General features: G+C 50.5%; 1 protein-coding gene across 1 annotated transcript in view; it reads left to right on the forward strand.

Annotated features, from left to right (window-relative positions):
- Positions 1 to 334: 334 nt before the first annotated feature.
- Positions 335 to 20803, forward strand: part of LOC119957718 (CLK4-associating serine/arginine rich protein) — a 41185-nt gene continuing 20716 nt past the window's right edge. Inside the window, exons 1-12 of the mRNA XM_038785798.1 lie at positions 335 to 443; positions 1248 to 1323; positions 5128 to 5268; positions 5412 to 5509; positions 8270 to 8371; positions 9216 to 9295; positions 10955 to 11039; positions 13641 to 13783; positions 16400 to 16496; positions 17122 to 17200; positions 19090 to 19163; positions 19636 to 19677. Of these exons, the coding sequence (XP_038641726.1) occupies positions 5170 to 5268; positions 5412 to 5509; positions 8270 to 8371; positions 9216 to 9295; positions 10955 to 11039; positions 13641 to 13783; positions 16400 to 16496; positions 17122 to 17200; positions 19090 to 19163; positions 19636 to 19677 (899 nt within the window). The 5' untranslated portion in view covers positions 335 to 443; positions 1248 to 1323; positions 5128 to 5169. The remainder of the gene's footprint in view (positions 444 to 1247; positions 1324 to 5127; positions 5269 to 5411; positions 5510 to 8269; positions 8372 to 9215; positions 9296 to 10954; positions 11040 to 13640; positions 13784 to 16399; positions 16497 to 17121; positions 17201 to 19089; positions 19164 to 19635; positions 19678 to 20803) is intronic.

Genomic DNA, 20803 nt, shown 5'->3' on the forward strand with positions numbered 1-20803 from the left:
AAGTGAGGAGCACCTTTTAAAAAATAAATTTAGAGTACCCAATTCATTTTTTCCAATTAAGGGGCAATTTAGTGTGGCCAATCCACCTAGCCTGCACATCTTTGGGTTGTGGGGGCGAAACCCACGCAAACGTGGGGAGAATGTGCAAACTCCACACGGACAGTGACCCAGAGCCGGGATCAAACCTGGGACCATAGCGCTGTGAGGCAGCAGGGCTAACCCACGGCGCCCACCGTGCTGCCCTAGGAGCACCCTTAATGCGGTGGAGTCGAGAGCTCTCCTGCGGAACTGCTGTGGCGGCGTATCTGCCGGAGGAAGCGTTTGGCCGCCGTACGCGGGGCGGAAGTGGCCGGGAGCACAGGGGACAGCGGGGCGGAAGTTGACTTGGCGGCCCGCGGCAGGGGCCGAAGGAAAGATGGCGGAGCGCTGCTAGTGTTTTCCAGGTAAAAGCTGCGGGGGCCCCGGGGTCGGAGGCTGGGAGAGGGGATCCCGGGGCCTGGGGGCGGATTCTGAGCCTGGGTACAGGGGCTGGGAGCAGAGGCTGGAGCCTGAGCCTGAGTACAGGGCCCAGGAGCAGAGCGTGGGCCTGGGAGCAGAGGCTGGGCCTGGGTACAGGGCCTGGGAGCAGAGGCTGGAGCCTGAGCCTGAGTACAGGGCCCAGGAGCAGAGCGTGGGCCTGGGAGCAGAGGCTGGGCCTGAGTACAGGGCCTGGGAGCTGGGCCTGGGAGCAGAGGCTGGGCCTGGGTACAGGGCCTGGGAGCAGAGGCTGGAGCCTGGGCCTGGGGGCAGAGGCTGGAGCCTGGGTACAGGGCCCAGGAGCTGGGCCTGGGAGCAGAGGCTGGGCCTGGGTACAGGGCCTGTGAGCAGAGGCTGGAGCCTGGGCCTGGGGGCAGAGGCTGGAGCCTGGGTACAGGGCCCAGGAGCAGAGGCTGGAGCCTGAGCCCAAGCTCAGGATAGAAGCCGGTGATGGAGGGGGTGTAGAAGCCACTGATCCAGGTCCAGGGAAGCCTCTCCAATACCTCTCGCCTCAGTAATGTGGGTGAAAAGTGCCAGGAATCATTCTTGTTTTAAATGTAATTCAATTGGAATAAAACACAGAAAATGCCAAGAGTCACTGGCAGGGAGGGAGAATCGGAGTGAGAGTTTTGGGTCGATGGCAGTACTCCGAAAGTCCGGGGGGGGGGGGGGGGGGGGGGATCCAAATGTTCATTCCTTGCTGAGGCCTGCCTCCTTGTGTCTCCCTCCAGATCGAGTGCAGCGACACACTGTCCTGTCTGTTCACCCCCTTTTGTTGAGCTGCTCGTTGCCCACTGCACCAGTGAAGTGAGTAAATCATGTTTCTCATAAGAATGCTGTTATGGGCCAGAGGTTAACAACTCCAAAGTGTATTGTGGAGTCCACCTGTCCTACAACCTTTATGTTGAAATTGGCTAAGATGAGCACAAGAACACGGTTTGGGCAGCACGGTAGCATTGTGGATAGCACAATCGCTTCACAGCTCCAGGGTCCCAGGTTCGATTCTGGCTTGGGTCACTGTCTGTGCGGAGTCTGCACATCCTCCCCGTGTCTGCGTGGGTTTCCTCCGGGTGCTCCGGTTTCCTCCACAGTCCAAAGATGTGCAGGTTAGGTGGATTGGACATGATAAAAAAAATTGCCCTTAGTGTCCAAAATTGCCCTTGGTGTTGGGTGGGGTTACTGAGTTATGTGGATAGGGTGGAGGTGTTGACCTTGGGTAGGGTGCTCTTTCCAAGAGCCGGTGCAGACTCGATGGGCCGAATGGCCTCCTTCTGCACTGTAAATTCTATGATAATCTATGAAAAAGCCTGTCTTTCAGGTGTTATTCAACGGACTTCTTAGGCGCTTTTAATCAAAAAAAAAGCTTAATTCTATGAATTTAGTGAACATTTGTATAAACACACGCAGAATTTTCATCAGCTACGAACATAAAGACCCCACACAGCTACTGTAATCTATGTATAACCCTTAATGAATTTTCCCCTTAACTGTTCCAATTCAATAACAAAATCCAAGTAAAAACAGAAACCACTTTTTGAAGGAGTGGCCCAGCATTCTCACTTAGATAAGACTGTTGTTGATATTCTGTTCCCCTTTTTAAACAGCAGATTTGAATTCCTTCCAGAAAGCAGTTATCTCTATCAAGTTACCAAGTAGTCTGGAACACCTTTTAAAGGGATGATAGAGAAACAGGCCAAACACTTCTGCCCTCTGAGTCCACTGCAGCCAAATGTGAAAGCGTAACCAAAAAGAAACTCCCAGAGCCACAGCCCAGCTCCACCCACACAATGACATCACTGAAGCCATGTGATAAGACAAAAAACATTCTTAAAGGGACACTCAAATGATGATGTACAAAAGATCAGGGGAATGGGGAGTTTATCCCTTTTCTTTGGCCCTTTTGGTGTCTTGAGCTCCACTTAGGGAAATATGTTCCTTCAATCCACCAATCCTGATGCCCCTCTTTTCCAGCCTCCTTTAACCCCAAACATCTGTTTTTTTCAGCACAATGTCCATTTCCTTTGTGTCTTCTAAACTTCTCATCTGCCTTCTTTCCCTCCTTTAAGTCCAATGTCTTCCCTCAATCTGTCCGTCCCTGTCAACTATTTGCATTCACAACCATTTGATCTCTTAAAAGTGCATTTTCAAGCACCCAGCCTTTGACAGTCTATTTGCCACTATCTGCAGCTATCCACCTGTTTTTGGAGAGTAGCAGCACAGTGGTAATTTCACTGGACCAGTGAAACCCAGAGGCCCAGCCTAACGCTCTTGGGACACGGGTTCAAATCCTGCCAGAGCAGCTGTGAAATTTTAATTCAATCAGTAAAATATCTGGAATTGAAAGTTAGTCTCGGTAATGGTGATCTTCAGTTGTCATAAAACCCCATCTGGTTCACTAATGTCCCATTTAGGGAAGGAAATCTGCCGTCCTTACCCGGTCTGGCCTATGTGTCACTCCAGACCCACAGCAAATGGGGTTGACTGTGTACTGTCCTTTGGAACGGCCGAGTGAGACACTCTGTAATTATGGATAAGCAACAAGCGCTGACCTCGCCAGCAAAGCTGGCATCCCATAGCATCCCTACAGTGCAGGGGGAGGCCATTCAGCCCATTTAATCTGCAACGACCATCCGAAAGAGCACCCTACTTAGGCCCATTCCTCCTCCCTATCACCGTAACCCCACCTAACCTGCACACCTTTGGACAGGAAACCCAGGCAGACACTAGGGAGAAAGTGCAAACTCCACACAGACAGTCACCCGAGGTCGGAATTGAACCCAGGTCCCTGGCGCTGTGGGGCAGCAGTGCTCACTGTGCCACCTGTTAAAGAATTTAAAAAAAAGAGAAATAGGACAGCATGGTGGCACAGTGGTTAACACTGCTGCGTCACGGCGCCGAGGACCCGGGTTCGATTCCAGCTCTGGGTCACTGTCCGTGTGGAGTTTGCACATTCCCCCCGTGTTTGTGTGGGTCTCGCCCCCACAACCCAAAGATGCGCAGGGTAAGTGGATCGGCCACGCTAAATTGCCCCTTAATTGGAAAAAATGAATTGGACACTGAAAAGGGAAATGCAATTTGTTTATCAGTGCCTGACCAATAAACTGACTGGGAATCCAGCCTATTATTTATGGCTTTGTACCACACTCGCAGATCACTTTCCTATCACGATGTGAGGGAGAACTGGGCTGTATATTTTGCTTGATGTAAAACTTGAACACCAATCGTTTGGAATTTGAAATATAGAGGTGAAATATAGAGGGGCTGGTTTAGCTCACTGGGGGGCTGGTTTAGCTCACTGGGCTAAATCGCTGACTTTTAAAGCAGGCCAGCAGCACAGTTCGATTCCCGTACCAGCCTCCCCGGACAGGCGCCGGAATGTGGCGACTAGGGGCTTTTCACAGTAACTTCATTGAAGCCTACTCGTGACAATAATCGATTTTCATTTTCATGTATGTGTATTGGATTTGTTTATTGTCGCGTGTACCGAGGTTCAGTAAAAAGTATTTTTCTGCGAGCAGCTTAACAAATCATTAAGTACATGGAAAGAAAACAATTTAAAAGAAATTACATTTGAAGGCAACACAAGGTCCATAATATCACTACATGAACACCGGCATCGGATGAAGCATACAGGGGTGTAGTATTAATGAGGTCAGTCCATAAGAGGGTTGATTAGGAGTCTGGTAACAGTGGGGAAGAAGCTGTTTTTGAGTCTGTTCGTGCGTGTTCTCAGACTTCCGTATCTCCTGCCCGATGGAAGAAGTTGGAAGAGTGAGTAAGCCGGGTGGGAGGGGTCTTTGATTATGCTGCCCGCTTTCCCCAGGCAGCGGGAGGTGTAGATGGAGTCAATGGATGGGAAGCGGATTTGTGAGATGGACTAGACAGTGTTCACGACTCTCTGTAGTTTCTTGCGGTCTTGGGCCGAGCAGTTGCCATACCAGGCTGTGATGCAGCCAGATAGGATGCTTTCTATGGTGCATCTGTAAAAGCTGGTGAACATCAATGTGGACATGCCAAATTTCCTTAGTTTCCTGAGGAAGTATAGGCGCTGTTGTGCTTTATTGGTGGTAGTGTCAACGTGGGTGGACCAGGACAGATATTTGGTGATGTGCACACCTAGGAATTTGAAGCTGCTAACCATCTTCACCTCGGTATGTGTGTGTGTAACTATTATTTATTCATTTCTACATGTCAGATATCAACATATACCAGCAGCGGATGGGAGAGTCCGCTGCCCACATTGTGATTCTCACTAGGTTCTGCTCACCCTGTGTTTGCTGACCTACATCTCCCGGTCCAGCATCACCTTGATTTTGAGATTCTCTTCCTCGTTGTCAAATGACCCCCCTCCCTGTCTCTGTAACCTGCTCCCACCCTGCCAGCCTTCGTGATCTCCGTGCTCCCTTAATTCTGGCCTCCTGAATACCCCCAATTTCCTCAAGATGCTCCTCTTTGACGAAGCTTTTAGCCACCTGTCCGATTTTCGGCTGTCTTAAAATGTGTCCGGTGACATTCCTGCTAAACTCCGTACTGTGTCCAAAGCGCTGTATAAATGGAAGTTGTTGTTGGATGCTGGCGATTGAATCAAAATCACTTCTCTTCTCTCGCCAGACTTTCTATTCTGTATAACCTGCGCCACACGAGGAATCCAGAATGTGGCACGAAGCTCGGAAGCACGAGCGGAAGCTGCGCGGGATGATGGTCGACTACAAGAAGCGCGCGGAGCGGCGCAGGGAGTACTATGAAAAGATTGTGAGTTCTCCTGCCCTGTTGCAATGTTCGCCATACGGATTTGGGTAGTGTCACGTTGGGGTCATTTCGCATTGAGAATTCTTTTTTTTTAAAAAAGCTATTTTTAACGATGTGATCGGAACTGTGCAATCTTTGATTTCCAGAAAAAGGACCCAGCGCAGTTCCTGCAGGTCCATGGTCGGGCGTGTAAAATACACCTGGATTCTGCCGTGGCACTCGCTGCAGAGAGCCCCCTCAACATGTGAGTGATGACGTCTGATCTGCTAGACTGTCTGTATTAGTGGTACTGTCAAGGTTAACGATAAACCGGTGGAGGGTGTAATATCGTTTCCAAGGCCTGAGTATTGAGCCAGCTTTCACGTGGGGTCCTCCCCTTTTAGTTATGGTTCAGCTTAATACAGAGAGCAACAGACACATCAATATGGTTAAGACGGCTTTATTATTCCAAGCTTGGTTTTGTGTATACGAGAGAGAGAGATCTGGATAAATGCCAAGATCAATCTGGCTAACACTGCTAAAACACCTCAATTATAGCGTTTTCCAAAAGTCAATAGCCCACCCCAGTTGGACTTGATCCAATCCTTGGAGTTGTCACTTCTATATTGTCCAGTAAAATTTACTTTAAGCAAAATGATGACTCGTGAACAGCTCATGATTTAACCCCATCCTGTTGCCTGTTGTTTACCAGGATCTTGTGTCCATTCTAAAGCTGTTTTTCGGACATTCCCAACCAAGCCAGTTCCTGCCCACCTCAATATTCATTCAGGGGCAGGATGCCAAAGCTGGTATCCTCTTCACTCCATGGATTGTTTGAGACAGGAGATCGGGGCCACTGATAAAAACTGTTTACTGAGTTGACCATGTTATTTGCTGACCACACAATCCCGTTTGTCTCAAAAACATGGGCAAGTTAGCTAGCTCAATCCCATCATGCATTGTGGTCACTGCTTGTAACAAGGGTTTGAATGCTTATTGCTGCTCTGTCCTAAAATGCAGGTTTAATGGTTAACAATGATTACTGGGGCAGCACGGTGGCACAGTGGTTAGCATTGCTGTCTACCGCGCTGAGGACCCGGGTTCGAATCCAGGCCCTGGGTCACTGTCTGTGTGGAGTTTGCACGTTCTCCCCGTGTCTGCGTGGGTTTCACCCCCACAACCCAAAGATGTGCAGGTTAGGTGGATTGGCCATGCTAAATTGCCCCTTAATTGGAAAAAATAATTGGGTACTCTAAATTTAAAAAAAAAAACAATGATTACTGGGTATATTTTCTATGATGAATCTCAATCCCAAACTTATGTAGAACTATTTTGGTGTTATCCTGGCTATTCAGTTTCAAGAGGCCTCCTCTCTGGACACCACCTTCAGAGGGTATCTTGCACTTTCCCTTCAGCCCAGAGGGGTTTCCTTCATGGCCTGTTGCTGCACACCTTCCACCCACCTCCTTGCCTTCCTCAACAGTCAGGGCACACCTTGGCATTCTGTTCTTCTACCATCTGACGGTGGGGAAGGTCCCCCGTGGGGGCTCTCTACGTGGGATGCCGTCTTTTTTTCCACCGGGGTCCTGGCATGCAGGGCGTTGCATGCAGCAGCGTTATTCAGCCGTAGGTTACGGTGGTTCACAGGCCGCAGGCCTTTTCTGCAGCCAAGGGGTGTCCAGTGCATGTGGAGCTCCTGAGGTTGCAGCCCCTTTTTAGTTATTTAAAGGGGCTGCTCCTCACCATTTAGTTACACTTCAGCCCCATGCACCTAATCTTCGATCGCCGGCAGGGGGTGGGGGGAGGTACTGGTGGGGAGACACTGTAGCACAGTGGTTAGCACTGGGGCTTCACCGTGCCAGTGTCCCAGGTTCGATTCCCGCTTGGGTCACTGTGCAGAGTCTGCACGTGTCTACGTGGGTTTCCTCCGGGTGCTCCGGTTTCTTCCCACATGTCCTGAAAGACATGCTTGTTGGGTGAATTGGACATTCTGAATTCTCCCTCCGTGTACCCGAACAGGCGCCGGAATGTGGCGACTAGGGGCTTTTCACAGTAACTTCATTGCAGCGTTAATGTAAGCCTACTTGTGACACTAATAGAAGATTATTATTATTATTATTATTATTGGAGGGGCCTCCTCATAAACCAGCTCCTGAGCCTGGTCACATTGACCAATAACTGGTCTAGGCAGTTGATGGGGTCGTCCGATCTGACTGCCCGACCCTCAACCCTGGCTGCATTCACGCTGGGTAGCCTTGGAGAGGCAGCAAGCGTTCTCCACCAACACGCTTCTGGCCTCCCGTGCCCAGTGGGCACCGCGGGGGCTGGGATGCCTCATCAGCCACAGTAATAACATTTTGGATTAGTCAGTTAAGTGTCTTTTGCAATTCTGTTTTTGGTTTCCTTGTCCCACCGGGACATCCCCTGATATTTTTGTTTAATTTATTGACTTTTTGTTTACATATGAAGAGTATACGACTAGTTCTTTAAGGGGCTGTTAATTTGTTAGTTTATTTGTTTAATTAGTATTACGATCCCGGAACCAGTGGCTCGGATACTGGACAGGAAACCCAATATTTTATTTTAATTTTGCAAGAGTGTGAGGAAAGGAGTGATTTCACACAAAATAGGGAGATGGTTTATTAAAACAAACTTTATTCCTACACAGTATTAAAATATCTTCAACATCACACAAGAAAAAGCTTACAATTACCACTTAAGCAATGCTGATCAACACCGTGAAACAATAACCCTTAACTGCTATCTTTATTCCCACTCAAACAACAGAAACCATCTCAGCTCTCAATCCACTTTTAAATGCAGTTTGCACTCAGGATAACTTGCGGTGCAGAGATGTCTTGAATACTCCACTTTGAGGAAGGGGCTGCTTAAAGAAAGAGACCTGACACCCCTCCCCCCCAGCCCCACACACAATATTGTTGAATCTCCAGCCGTATTTCTTCAGCATACAATCACAATTCGGTCACCCAGTCTTGCTGATGGTTCCGTGTTTGTATTTTCCAAGGATGCCTTGGCAGGGCGATACGAACAACATGATTGATCGGTTTGATGTCCGGGCACATCTGGATTATATCCTGGAGTACACGCCGCCCTTCCTGAGTTCTCTGTGAGTATCAGCGCGACAGCAGGAGGGGATTTTCGTCCCTTCATTTGTCATAGAAAGAGAACCCCTTCCCTCGCTCCCTCCGCTAGTTGCCGGCAGTCCTGGGAACCACGCGGTTTAACCCGAATGCCACTCCATGGCCATCAAAGCGCAAGGGTTGGTCTGAGTTTGGTGTGTATTGCTAGAAGATGCGCAAAAATTACGCTGCAAAGGAACAGCCGTAGTTGTAACAGTCACTTGGTAATATAGAACATGTGGCGTAGTGGCAGTATCACTGGACCGGCCCTTCCAGAATCCCAGCGTCATGCTCTGGTGACCTGGGTTCAAATCCCACGGCAGGTGGTGAAATTTGAATTAAAAAGTTAAATCGTAGAGTGCCGACGGTGCAGAAGGAGGCCATTCGGCCCATCGGGTCTGCACTGACCCTCTGAAAGAGCACCCTACCTAGGCCCAACTCCCACCTTATCCTCCCTAACCCCACCTGAAGCCATTGTCGTAAAATCACTCTTGGCCTTTGGGAACGGACATCTCTTTCGAGGGAGCGCTTCCGCTCCCGATTAATCCCGGTTCTGAATATTTTCAATGACTGAGAATCTGGGAAGTTTTGCAACCTGTGATATGAGAATTTCTCTTTGTCTTAGTCGCAAATGTCAGACCCCCTTACCCAGTACTCCATGTCTACGTGGAATCTAAACAGGTCAACCTTCATGCCAACATGTTTGGGAGTTTGCAAACCCAAGTCATGCGCGTCTGATGAAACCATTGTGGGTTGCTGGAAGAACAGGTCTCTGGGGTTTAAAAAATAACAGTTCGAATTTGTGACAAAAGTTTATTTTTTCCAATCCAGCTCTCCAGAGTACGACAGTGATGAACGGAAGTGTAATTATGAACGATACAGAGGTCTGGTACAGAATGATTTTGCAGGCAGTAAGTTTCCCAGGCCGGTAAAACCGCCCTGAATTTGTATCAGTGACACGGTTGTGTAAATTGCCCAAACTGGTGGTTGTCCTAATCGTTCGGTTTTTCCTGGCCATATCCCCACTCCAGTCCTTGTAAATTTTGTTTCAGCATCCTCTCAAACATTGTCCTAACCCCGAGCAATGCCACGGGAGATCAACTTCATCATCTAGTTCCAGAAAGTACAAATTGAATTTTGCCTGGCTTGCATTGGTGGTTACTGCTTCACCGTTACCGTTCGTGGTGCCAATAACTTGATCAAATAAGTAGAGGAAATATTCAGCGCCCACCTGAAGGAGGAGAGGTTAGGAATGTGGGAGCCAGGGCTGTACCGTGGTGGTTAGCACTGCTACCTCACGGCGCCGAGGACCCGGGTTTGATCCCGGCCCTGGGTCACTGTCCGTGTGGAGTTCGCACATTCTCCCTGTGTCTGTGTGGGTCTCACCCCCACAGCCCAATGGTTTAAATTAAAAATGCCAATTAAGGGGCAATTTAGTGTGGCCAGTCCACCTACACTGCACATTTTTGGGTTTGTGGGAGTGAGACTCACGCGGACACGGAGAGAATGTGCAAACTCCACACGGACCGGGATCGAACCCGAGTCCTCAGCACCATGAGGCAGCAGTGCTAACCACTGTGCCACTGCCCCCCACCCCCCCCCCCCCCAACCTAAAGTTCTGCAGGTTAGGTGGATTGGCCACGCTAAATTGCCCCCTAAATTGGAAAAATTAAAAGGAATGTAGGAACCAGGAGAGGGGCCATTCGGCCCCTCCAGGCTGTTCCACCATCCGATTAGTTCATTGTCAACCTAGATTGCAACGCCCCATCTATCCAACTTGATTCACTTTTGAAGTGTTGACCCTTTGTCAGAACCGAAGCATTAACCCCATCTTTTACATCAGAACATAAGTAATAGGTTAGCTCAGTTGGCTGGGCGGCTGATTCATGATGCAGAGTTTCGATTCCCGTATTGGCTGAGGTTTCTCACGAAGGCCTCGCCTTCTCAAGCTTGCCCCCTCGGCTGAGGTGCGACGACCCTCGGGTTAAAGGACCACCGGTCAGCTCTCAGAGGGGCGAGCAGCCTATGGGACTGTGGCGATATTTACGTTTTCTCTCGATGTGGTCTCACTAATGTCCTGCACAGTTTTAGAAAGATTTCCCGACTTGTATACTCCAATCTTCCAGAGGCTGCGTTGCATTATTCTCCTATTCATTGGGCCTCGCCGGCTAAGCCCATCCCTAATCACCCCTTGTAAAGAAGGGGGTTGAGCCACCGCCTTGAACCCTGTAGTCCCTGTTGTGTAGGTACACCTATGGTGCTGTTAGGTGGAGTTCCAGGTGTTTGACCCAGCCAATGAAGGAATGGCCGATATATTCCCGAGTCAGGATAGTGAGTGACTCGGAGTGGCACCTCCACATGTTTCCTCCGAATTAGTTGCTATGTTTGCATGATTCATGAATGAGGACACCCAGGTCCCTTTATACCGCAGCATTCTGCAGACACGCCCCATTTCAATAATCCTTCCTGCTCTTCCCCACGTCGATCCTTTCATGCCCAGTGAATTTGGTTCAGGCTTCAGTTTCCAGCATTCATTCCTTTTTGTTTAAACCAGCTTTTCTGTGTTTCAGTTGCCGAGGAGCAGTGCCTGTACCAGATATACATCGACGAGCTGTACGGGGGCATGCAGAAACCCAACGAAGACGAGAAGAAGAAGTATGTGCAGAACCCAGGGGTAGGGAGGGTGGAAGGATGGAGCAGGCAGTAGCTATGCGCTGTCTCTCTCTTTATAGTGTCCAGACTCTCTGATACCTTAGTGGCCAAGCTGTACGGGGGCATGCAGAAACCCAACGAAGACGAGAAGAAGAAGTATGTGCAGAACCCAGGGGTAGGGAGGGTGGAAGGATGGAGCAGGCAGTAGCTATGCGCTGTCTCTCTCTTTATAGTGTCCAGACTCTCTGATACCTTAGTGCCCAAGCTGTACGGGGGCATGCAGAAACCCAACAAAGACGAGAAGAAGAAGTATGTGCAGAACCCAGGGGTAGGGAGGGTGGAAGGATGGAGCAGGCAGTAGCTATGCGCTGTCTCTCTCTTTATAGTGTCCAGACTCTCTGATACCTTAGTGCCCAAGTGGACCCAGCTTTGTGTTGAGTGAGTTCCAGTTAATGGGGGCTACTGCCATTGACCTTGATTCCCCCTTGAGCAAGGATGGAGGCTGAAGGAAGAGAAGGGAAATCTATTATTAAGTACCTACAGTGGGGCATCACGGTGGCACAGTGGTTAGCATTGCTGCCTACGGCGCTGAGGACCCGGGTTCGAATCCTGGCCCTGGGTCACTGTCCGTGTGGAGTTTGCACATTCTCCCCGTGTATGCGTGGGTTTCACCCCCACAACCCAAAGATGTGCAAGATAGGTAGATTGGCCACTCTAAATTGCCCCTTAATTGGAAAAAATAATTGGGTACTCTAAATTTAAAAAAAAAAAAAAAAAAAGTACCTACAGTGGAGAAACAGGCCATTCATTTTGTATTGGTACCCAGACGAAACCCCAATTAATATTAGGAAACCGGAAGAGACCCCAGCAATTTTTCAATTTGGAAACTTGTGAGGAAAGGATACAGGTTGAGCACCACTTATCCGAAAGTTGCACTTTTTCTCGAGCGCTGGCGTGGCGTCACGAGTGGGGAAAACCCACAAGGCTCTGGAAAGGGTCCCGGGCGATGCCCAGGTCCCAACGCACCGCACATGCGCAGGTCCCGACGCACCGCGCATACGCAGGTCCAACGCACCGCGCATGCGCAGGTCTCTACACGCCGCTGATGCGCAGGTCCCAACGCAGTGCACATGCGCATTGTCACTAAAAATTCCGAAAGCCGATACATACCCGGCCCCAAGCATTTCGAATAAGGGATTCTCAACCTGTACTTTGCTCCAGGAGTGATTCCACTGACATCTAGAGATCTTTTATATTAAATCAAACTTTATTATTAACCCAGAATTTACCCCATTAACGTCCAAGGAAAAAGCAGCTTATCAATTAACAGTTAAACAGTTCTTGCAACATGATAAAGAAAGATTTTTGAGCTACTTTCAGTACTTCTAAACTTTCAATTAAGCAAAATCCACACTCGCAGGTCAAATGCCCCTCATCAATACAGAACACTTAGCGGCTTACAGATTTATTCACAAAATCCTTGGGAGAGAATCTTTCAGAAGTCAGTCAGAGAGACGCAACTGCTTTCCTCAGAACCCAGAGCAGAACTCTCAAACTGCAACAAAAGCAGACACGGGGCAGGGCTGAAAAGGAAACTTAAAAAAAACAGACCCAGCCCCTCCCATGAGTTTAAGAGTCAACCAGATTTCTGTGGGGTCTGGAGTCACGTGTAGGCCAGACAGGGTAAGGAAGGCAGATTTCCTTCCCTAAAGGGGACATTAGTGAACCAGATGGGTTTTTTACAACAATCAATGATCGTTGTCACGGCCGCCGTTACTGAGATCAGCTTTCAATCCCAGATTTTATGAATTGAATTTAAATTCCACCAGCTGCCGGGGTGGGATTCGAACCCGTGTTCCCAGAGTGTCAGCCTGGGGCCTCTGGATTATTAGTCCAGTGATGTTGCCACCACGTCACCATGCTAAGGTTTATGCTCCATACAGCACGGTAGCACAGTGGTTAGCACTGTCACTTCACAGACCCAGAGAAACAGGTTTGATTCGCAGCTTGGGTGTCTGTGGGGAGTCTGCACGTTCACCCCGTGTCTGCGTGGGTTTCCTCCGGGTGCTCCGGTTTCCTCCAAGTCCCGAAAGATGTGCTGTTAGGTGAATTGGACATTCTGAATTCTCCCTCTGTATAACCCAAACAGGCGCTGGAATGTGGCGACGAGGGGATTTTCACAGTAACTTCATTGCAGTGTTAATGTAAGCCTACTTGTGACACTAATATAGATTATTAAGATTATCCCACCCCAGTAGCATATCCTTCAATTTCTTCCTCCTTTATCTACTTCAGTGACTTCCTCTTAAATTAATCTTCTTTGCCTCAGCTGTGTGCCACATCCTCACCACTCCTTGAGTAAAGAAGTACATTGGAAATCTTTACATTTAATGAACTAGGCTGAAGTACTGTGACTTGTTGCTTCAGTGAATGCGGCAGCCGTTTGTGCATAGCAAGATCATCTCCCCCCCCCCCCCCCCCCCCCCCCCCACCACCACCACCACCACCACCACCACCACCACCACCACACCACCACCACCACCCACCACCACCACCACCACCACCAATGTCCAGTTAATCACCCTTCCATCTTGCCCCTAACAGACTGGCAGAAAAGAAAGCTTCAATCGGCTACACTTACGACGACAGCTCGGTAACCACCGACGAAAAGATCGAGGAGAGGGATGAAGACGAAGAGGAGGATTCAGACGAGAAGAGTGACTCGGATGAAGAGATTCCCGATATAGGTAAGCTGATGTAGTGTCTCTGGGAGAACCTTCCGGAAACGTCAATCGCGGCAGACGGCAATGTAAAATGTTTAAACTGTGAAGGTCCAGTTGATTCTTAACATTAAAAGATCAAATTTCCGGGCACAACGGTGGCACAGTGGTTAGCATTGTTGCCTACGGCGCTGAGGACCTGGGTTCGAATCCCGGCCCTGGGTCACTGTCTGTGTGGAGTTTGCACATTCTCCCTGTGTCTGTGTGGGTTTCGCTCCCACAACTCAAAAGATGTGCAGGATAGGTGGATTGGCCACGCTAAATTGCCCCTTAATTGGAAAAAATAATTCGGTACGCTAAAAAAAATTTTTTTAAAGATCAAATTTCCTTGGAGACCCCTGTGCTGCTCCTGGGGTTTGGCAGCTCTCGTCAGAGTACAATTTAATGGGGTTAAAAAGGAGATAGAATTGAGAAATCGGAAATAAAATGAAAACAATGCTGGAAATACAGAGCAGACTTCCTTTTGAAAAGTAAAAGGTTCATGTTTTGGATGCCAGTGCTTCGAAGGAATTTCATTGTGGCAGTGCATAGAATCTCTACCATGCAGAAGGAGGCCATTCGGCACATCGAGTCTGCACCTTCCCTGTGAAAGAGCACCCCACCTAGGCCCATTCCCCCACCCTATTCCCGTAACCCCACCTAACCTGTCCACCGCTGAACACCAAGGGGCAATTCTATCGGGGTCAATTCACCTAACCTGCACACCTTTGGACTGTGGGAGGAAACCCATGCACACGCTGGCAAAATGTGCACATTCAACACAGTCACCCGAGAATGGAATCGAACCCGAGTCCCTGGCGCCGTGAGGCAGCCCTGCTTATAAAAAAAAAATTTAGAGTGTCCAATTCACTTTTTTCCAATGAAGGGGCAATTTAGCGTGGCCAATCCACCTACCCTACACATCTTTGGGTTGTGGGGGTGAAACCCACGCAGACACGGGGAGGATGTGCAAACTCCACACGGACAGTGACCCACAGCCGGGATCGAACCTGGGACCTCGGCGCCGTGAAGCAGCAGTGCTAACCACTGTGCCACCCTGCTTCTTGAATTCAAATGTTAAGTTTTGTCACCCTGAAGAGTTGCTCCTTAGCCTGTGCTGAATTGCAAGTTCAAATGGGCACTTCATTGAACGACATAAAGAACTATTGTCATGCGGGTGAGCTGAAGCAAGAATGTTGTTTCAAGGTCAAACAGACAGACTTGACAGCACTTTAGAAGTTAGTTTTTGTTAGGTAAGGGATCAGAGTTGGCGATCGTCACACAACGAGATGAGCAACCAGTAATTCTTTGTGTCGTTGGTGTTTGAGGGCGAACTCCTCGGGTACTGCCACGGGACCTGGTGTGTCCACCAGAGCAGGGGGGGTCTGACACCTCATCGTCTGAATGATGGCACCTCTGAACGGTGCAGCACAACACTCGGGTGTGAGCGCTAACATGCTCCCATCCTGGGAGCGGAGCTCAAACCGGTAACTTGCTAACTTGTGCGCACTGAGCCAAGCTGCCATTTTACATTTAATTTGCACGGTCAACATCAATTCTACACACCAGGGGGGAAAAATTTCCAGCTAACTACCGGATAAAGTAACGACTGGCAAAGCCATTTGGTGAGACCCACATGCTAATGGCTGTTGGGTTAGGTGGAATGAAGTCCCAGAAGAGGAGGAGATAGTGGTGTCATGGTAATGCCAGTGGGTTGGAAATCTGTGGACGAGGGTTTGAATCCCACTATGGTAGCTGGTGGAATTTAAATTTGATTAATATGTTTAGTAAATTTAATGATTTTTTTTAACAAAGAGGAATATAAAGCTCGTCTTACTAATGGTGACCCAAAACGGTAAACAATTGTGGTTAAAAACCCATCTGGTTCACTAATGTCCCCTTTAGGGAAGGAAATCTGCCGTCCTTACCCGGTCTGGCCTACACGTGACTCCAGACCCACAGTAATGTGGGTAACTTTTTTTTAAAAAGGCACATTATTTTTGCAATGCAAAGCCAATTTAGCGTGGCCAATCCACCTACCCTGCACATCTTTAGGTTGTGGGGGTGAGGCCCACGCAGACACTGGGAGAATGTGCAAACTCCACACGGACAGTGACCCGGGGTCGAACCGAGGTCCTCAGCGCTGTGAGGCAGCAGTGCTAACCGCTGCACCACCATGCTGCAATGTGGGTGACTAGTAACCCCCTTCAGAGGCAATGAGGGATGGGCAAGGAATGCTGACTTTGCCAGTGACCCCCACATCTCAGTAAAGAATTTTTAACAAGGATGAAATCATAGGGCTGAATGGCCTTATTTTGTGCTTCTTAAATGTATTAGTTCATCATTAGGAGCCGGAGAAGACCATGTGGGTGTCATGGAGGTGACTTGACTCCGGTTTAAACAGAGATCCCGCCTTGTAAATGTTGCTTCTCTATGTAAATTGGCCAGGGAGGGAGAGTGGCTCCAATCTGTTTCTGAATGTGCATCTTTTATTTCCCCCTCTCCGTCTGCACCAGGGGCAAGGTTCAGGGTATATTTTTTTTGCTGCTAGTCTAGATCATTCGCCTGTGCAACTTTCTGAATGTTTACTTCCTGCCCTTAAAGATGTTGAAGTGGACGTTGATGAATTAAACTCCGAACAAACTTTGGAGCTGAACAAACTCGCGACCACTTATGGGATGTCTGAAGGTGACTTTGTCAGGTGAGGTTTAAACCTATGCAGCCAGTCGACAAAAGCACGCCACCTCCTGCAGTGGCGGCCAGTCGTAAGGAATAGGAGCAGGAGTCAATCAAAAAGGAAACCTTGATGACCAAACCTCCTCTTCTCCCAGGAAGAGAGTTCCTCAGACGAGCAACACTCCAGGAGATTCCCCCCTCGCCTGTCTCTTAATTGGGAGGCCCCTTTGATTCAGTGGCAGAACATTTCTTGATTCAGGCTTAGTGTGTGCCAAAGTATTTGGTCCCCTAGTCAGAGCGGGGTTATAGGGTTTACATTTGGGCTTGAACCTTTGAGTTGAGGAACTGACATTCACACAGCCACTTTTTGCTGTCATCACTGTTTTAGACAGGGGAACACTACTCATTATAGGATGACGTGTTGGGAGAAATTGGTTCATGACGCTAGAACCCAATATCAGCTTCAGAAGAGGGGGTTTTCTTAATCTCCTGTTTTCTCCCGGAAGGCTCGAAGGCAGCGTGCCGTGGTGAGGTTAGGTGGGCAATCCGCTGGCACTGAACCTTCACCACCGGTCACAATGTTGCGAAGGGTACAGCGCGACGGCCTTTGGTCGAATTTTAAAACCGGGTCCTCATCTTTCTGCTTGCAGGATGCTGCGGAAAGACAAAGAGGAGGTGGAGGCGATTAAACATGCCAAGGCCCTGGAGGAGGAGAAGGCGATGTACTCGGTAAGGGCACCCATTCGTCCCCTTTCTGTAGCAGCAATGAGAGAGCGCGCACTGTGCCAGGGAGCGAGAGCACACTGTGCCAGGGAGCGAGCACACTGTGCCAGGGAGCGAGAGCACACTGTGCCAGGGAGCGAGAGCGCACTGTGCCAGGGAGCGAGCGCACTGTGCCAGGGAGCGAGCGCACTGTGCCAGGGAGTGAGAGCACACTGTGCCAGGGAGCGAGAGCGCACTGTGCCAGGGAGCGAGCGCACTGTGCCAGGGAGCGAGCACACTGTGCCAGGGAGCGAGCACACTGTGCCAGGGAGCGAGCGCACTGTGCCAGGGAGCGAGAGCGCACTGTGCCAGGGAGCGAGCACACTGTGCCAGGGAGCGAGCACACTGTGCCAGTGCCAGGGAGTGAGAGCACACTGTGCCAGGGAGCGAGCGCACTGTGCCAGGGAGTGAGAGCACTGTGCCAGTGCCAGGGAGTGAGAGCACACTGTGCCAGGGAGTGAGAGCACTGTGCCAGTGCCAGGGAGCGAGCGCACTGTGCCAGGGAGCGAGCACACTGTGCCAGGGAGCAAGCACACTGTGCCAGTGCCAGGGAGTGAGAGCGCACTGTGCCAGGGAGCGAGAGCACTGTGCCAGGGAGCGAGAGCACTGTGCCAGGGAGCGAGCACACTGTGCCAGGGAGCGAGCGCACTGTGCCAGGGAGCGAGAGCGCACTGTGCCAGGGAGCAAGCACACACTGTGCCAGTGCCAGGGAGTGAGAGCGCACTGTGCCAGGGAGCGAGCACACTGTGCCAGGGAGCAAGCACACACTGTGCCAGTGCCAGGGAGCAAGCACACACTGTGCCAGTGCCAGGGAGTGAGAGCGCACTGTGCCAGGGAGTGAGAGCGCACTGTGCCAGTGCCAGGGAGTGAGCACACACTGTGCCAGTGCCAGGGAGTGAGCACACTGTGCCAGTGCCAGGGAGTGAGCACACTGTGCCAGTGCCAGGGAGTGAGAGCACTGTGCCAGTGCCAGGGAGTGAGCACACTGTGCCAGGGAGCGAGAGCACACTGTGCCAGTGCCAGGGAGCGAGCGCACACTGTGCCAGTGCCAGGGAGTGAGAGCGCACTGTGCCAGTGTCAGGGAGCGAGAGCACTGTGCCAGGGAGCGAGCGCACTGTGCCAGTGCCAGGGAGCGAGCACACTGTGCCAGTGCCAGGGAGCGAGAGCACACTGTGCCAGTGCCAGGGAGTGAGCACACTGTGCCAGTGCCAGGGAGTGAGAGCACTGTGCCAGTGCCAGGGAGCGAGCACACTGTGCCAGTGCCAGGGAGTGAGAGCACTGTGCCAGTGCCAGGGAGTGAGAGCGCACTGTGCCAGTGTCAGGGAGCGAGAGCACTGTGCCAGTGCCAGGGAGTGAGAGCGCACTGTGCCAGTGTCAGGGAGCGAGAGCACTGTGCCAGTGCCAGGGAGTGAGAGCGCACACTGTGCCAGGGAGTGAGCACACTGTGCCAGTGCCAGGGAGTGAGAGCACTGTGCCAGTGCCAGGGAGTGAGAGCGCACTGTGCCAGTGTCAGGGAGCGAGAGCACTGTGCCAGGGAGCGAGCGCACTGTGCCAGGGATCAAGTGCACTGTGCCAGTGCCAGGGAGCGAGCGCACCGTGCCAGTGACAGGGAGCGAGAGCGCACTGTGCCAGTGCCAGGGAGCGAGAGCGCACTGTGCCAGTGCCAGGGAGCGAGAGCGCACTGTGCCAGTGCCAGGGAGCGAGCGCACTGTGCCAGGGAGCGAGAGCACACTGTGCCAGTGCCAGGGAGCGAGAGCGCACTGTGCCAGGGAGCGAGAGCGCACACTGTGCCAGTGCCAGGGTCTGGAGCAGCTGAGCAGTGGAATTATTTTGTCATGTTGTCATTCCGTTTGCAGGGGCGAAGGTCGCGCAGGCAGAGGAGAGAATTCAGAGAGAAGCGTTTGAAGGGCAGAAAAATCAGCCCACCCAGGTACGGACCCTCTCCATCCAACCCCTTGCGGTGCTTCCGTTCAAAGTTTCCTCTTTTCAATCTCCTCCCCCTCTTCCATTTAAAATAAAGCAGGTATGTACCCGTTTCCCTGATCGTGGCCACTCTGTCAGCGGAACACTGAGCCGGTGAAGACTCGCATCGCTTTTTTAAAGGTGTTTTAAATCTGCCACTGTTCTGTCCGTCTAGTGGCTGCTGCTGGCTGGGCCCACTTCCATTCTCTTTTTTAAAAAAAAATAAAAAATTTAGAGTACCCATTTCTTTTTTTCCAATTAAGGGGCAATTTAGCGTGGCCAATCCACCTACCCGGCACATCTTTGGGTTGTGGCCACTCAGACACAGGGAGAATGTGCAAACTCCACACGGACATTGACAGCGGGAGAGCGCGAGGTGGGGAACGGGATGCGGGCACAGTCAGGAGTCGGTACTTGACAATGTTTCCTTTCCTTTTCAGTTATGCGAGGAGGGACAGCCCGACGTACGACCCATATAAAAGGTAAATGTTTAAGCTTCCAACTCAAGTACAGATAGGAGAGTTCCAGCTAATGGAGCTGTCAATTCCTGTAGGCACAACAGAGAGAGAACCACAAAGACCCAAGTGAGGAGGGTTTGCAACACGGTGCTGGGGGCTGAACGGTATTACCACTTGACTAGCAATCCAGGGATTCGAGTTCGAATCACACCACAGGTGGATGATGAAATTTGAATTCAATAAAAATCTGAAATTAAAAATCTTAGCAAGGACCGTGAAAGCAATGTCGATGGAGGACCATGCCTGGTCTGACCTATATGTGATAAATGAAATGAAAATCGCTTATTGTCACGAGTAGGCTTCAATGAAGTTACTGTGAAAAGCCCCTAGTCGCCACATTCCGGCGCCTGTCCGGGGAGGGAATCGAACCGTGCTGCTGGCCTACTTGGTCTGCTTTAAAAGCCAGCGATTTAGCCCAGTGAGCTAAACCAGCCCCATGTCACTGCAGATTGACCCTGGGGGGGGGGGTCAGTGACCCCGCCTTTGAACCGGAGGCTCCGGGCTCAAGTCCCACCCCAGGACTCGATGGTCATGGAGCGTGCATTCATAACCCGGCAAAACGGCTTCAGTATCAACCTGCACAATCCTTCCCACACACGCCAGTGGCAGTCGGTAATAGTGGGAAAGATTCCTGGCCAGCTGTGTCACGGAGAGAAGGTTGATGCCACGAGCCTGATCACAGAGCTCCAGACTACAACATGCAGGTAAAGGTGAATGTTGCCATAGCAACTCGGATTCCCTGAGCGAATTATAATTCAACCCCCCCCCCCCCAAGAATGTGAGGGCAGGTTCCGTTGTCCAGTCAGATCGCGGCCTATCTGTACATCAGCTCCGCATACCCGTCTTGACTGAGACTACTAGTCTGCTCGAGAGTTCGGTTTCCGAAACCTCCCAGGTTTGTGGTACAATTTACAATGCTCGATTAATGCAGTTAGTTCCAATTTGTACAGGAATGTACCCAGCTGCTCCCAATCTATCCACTACCCAACAAGGTTATCTTGTCGTCTGTTGGTGATAAACTACGGCATATGTTGCAAGCGATAGCATGTGACAGTAATACATCTGTAAATGTACAGACTCCTTCTGTCTT

This window comes from Scyliorhinus canicula, chromosome 27, assembly GCF_902713615.1.
Source record: "Scyliorhinus canicula chromosome 27, sScyCan1.1, whole genome shotgun sequence".
Lineage (NCBI taxonomy): Eukaryota > Metazoa > Chordata > Chondrichthyes > Carcharhiniformes > Scyliorhinidae > Scyliorhinus > Scyliorhinus canicula.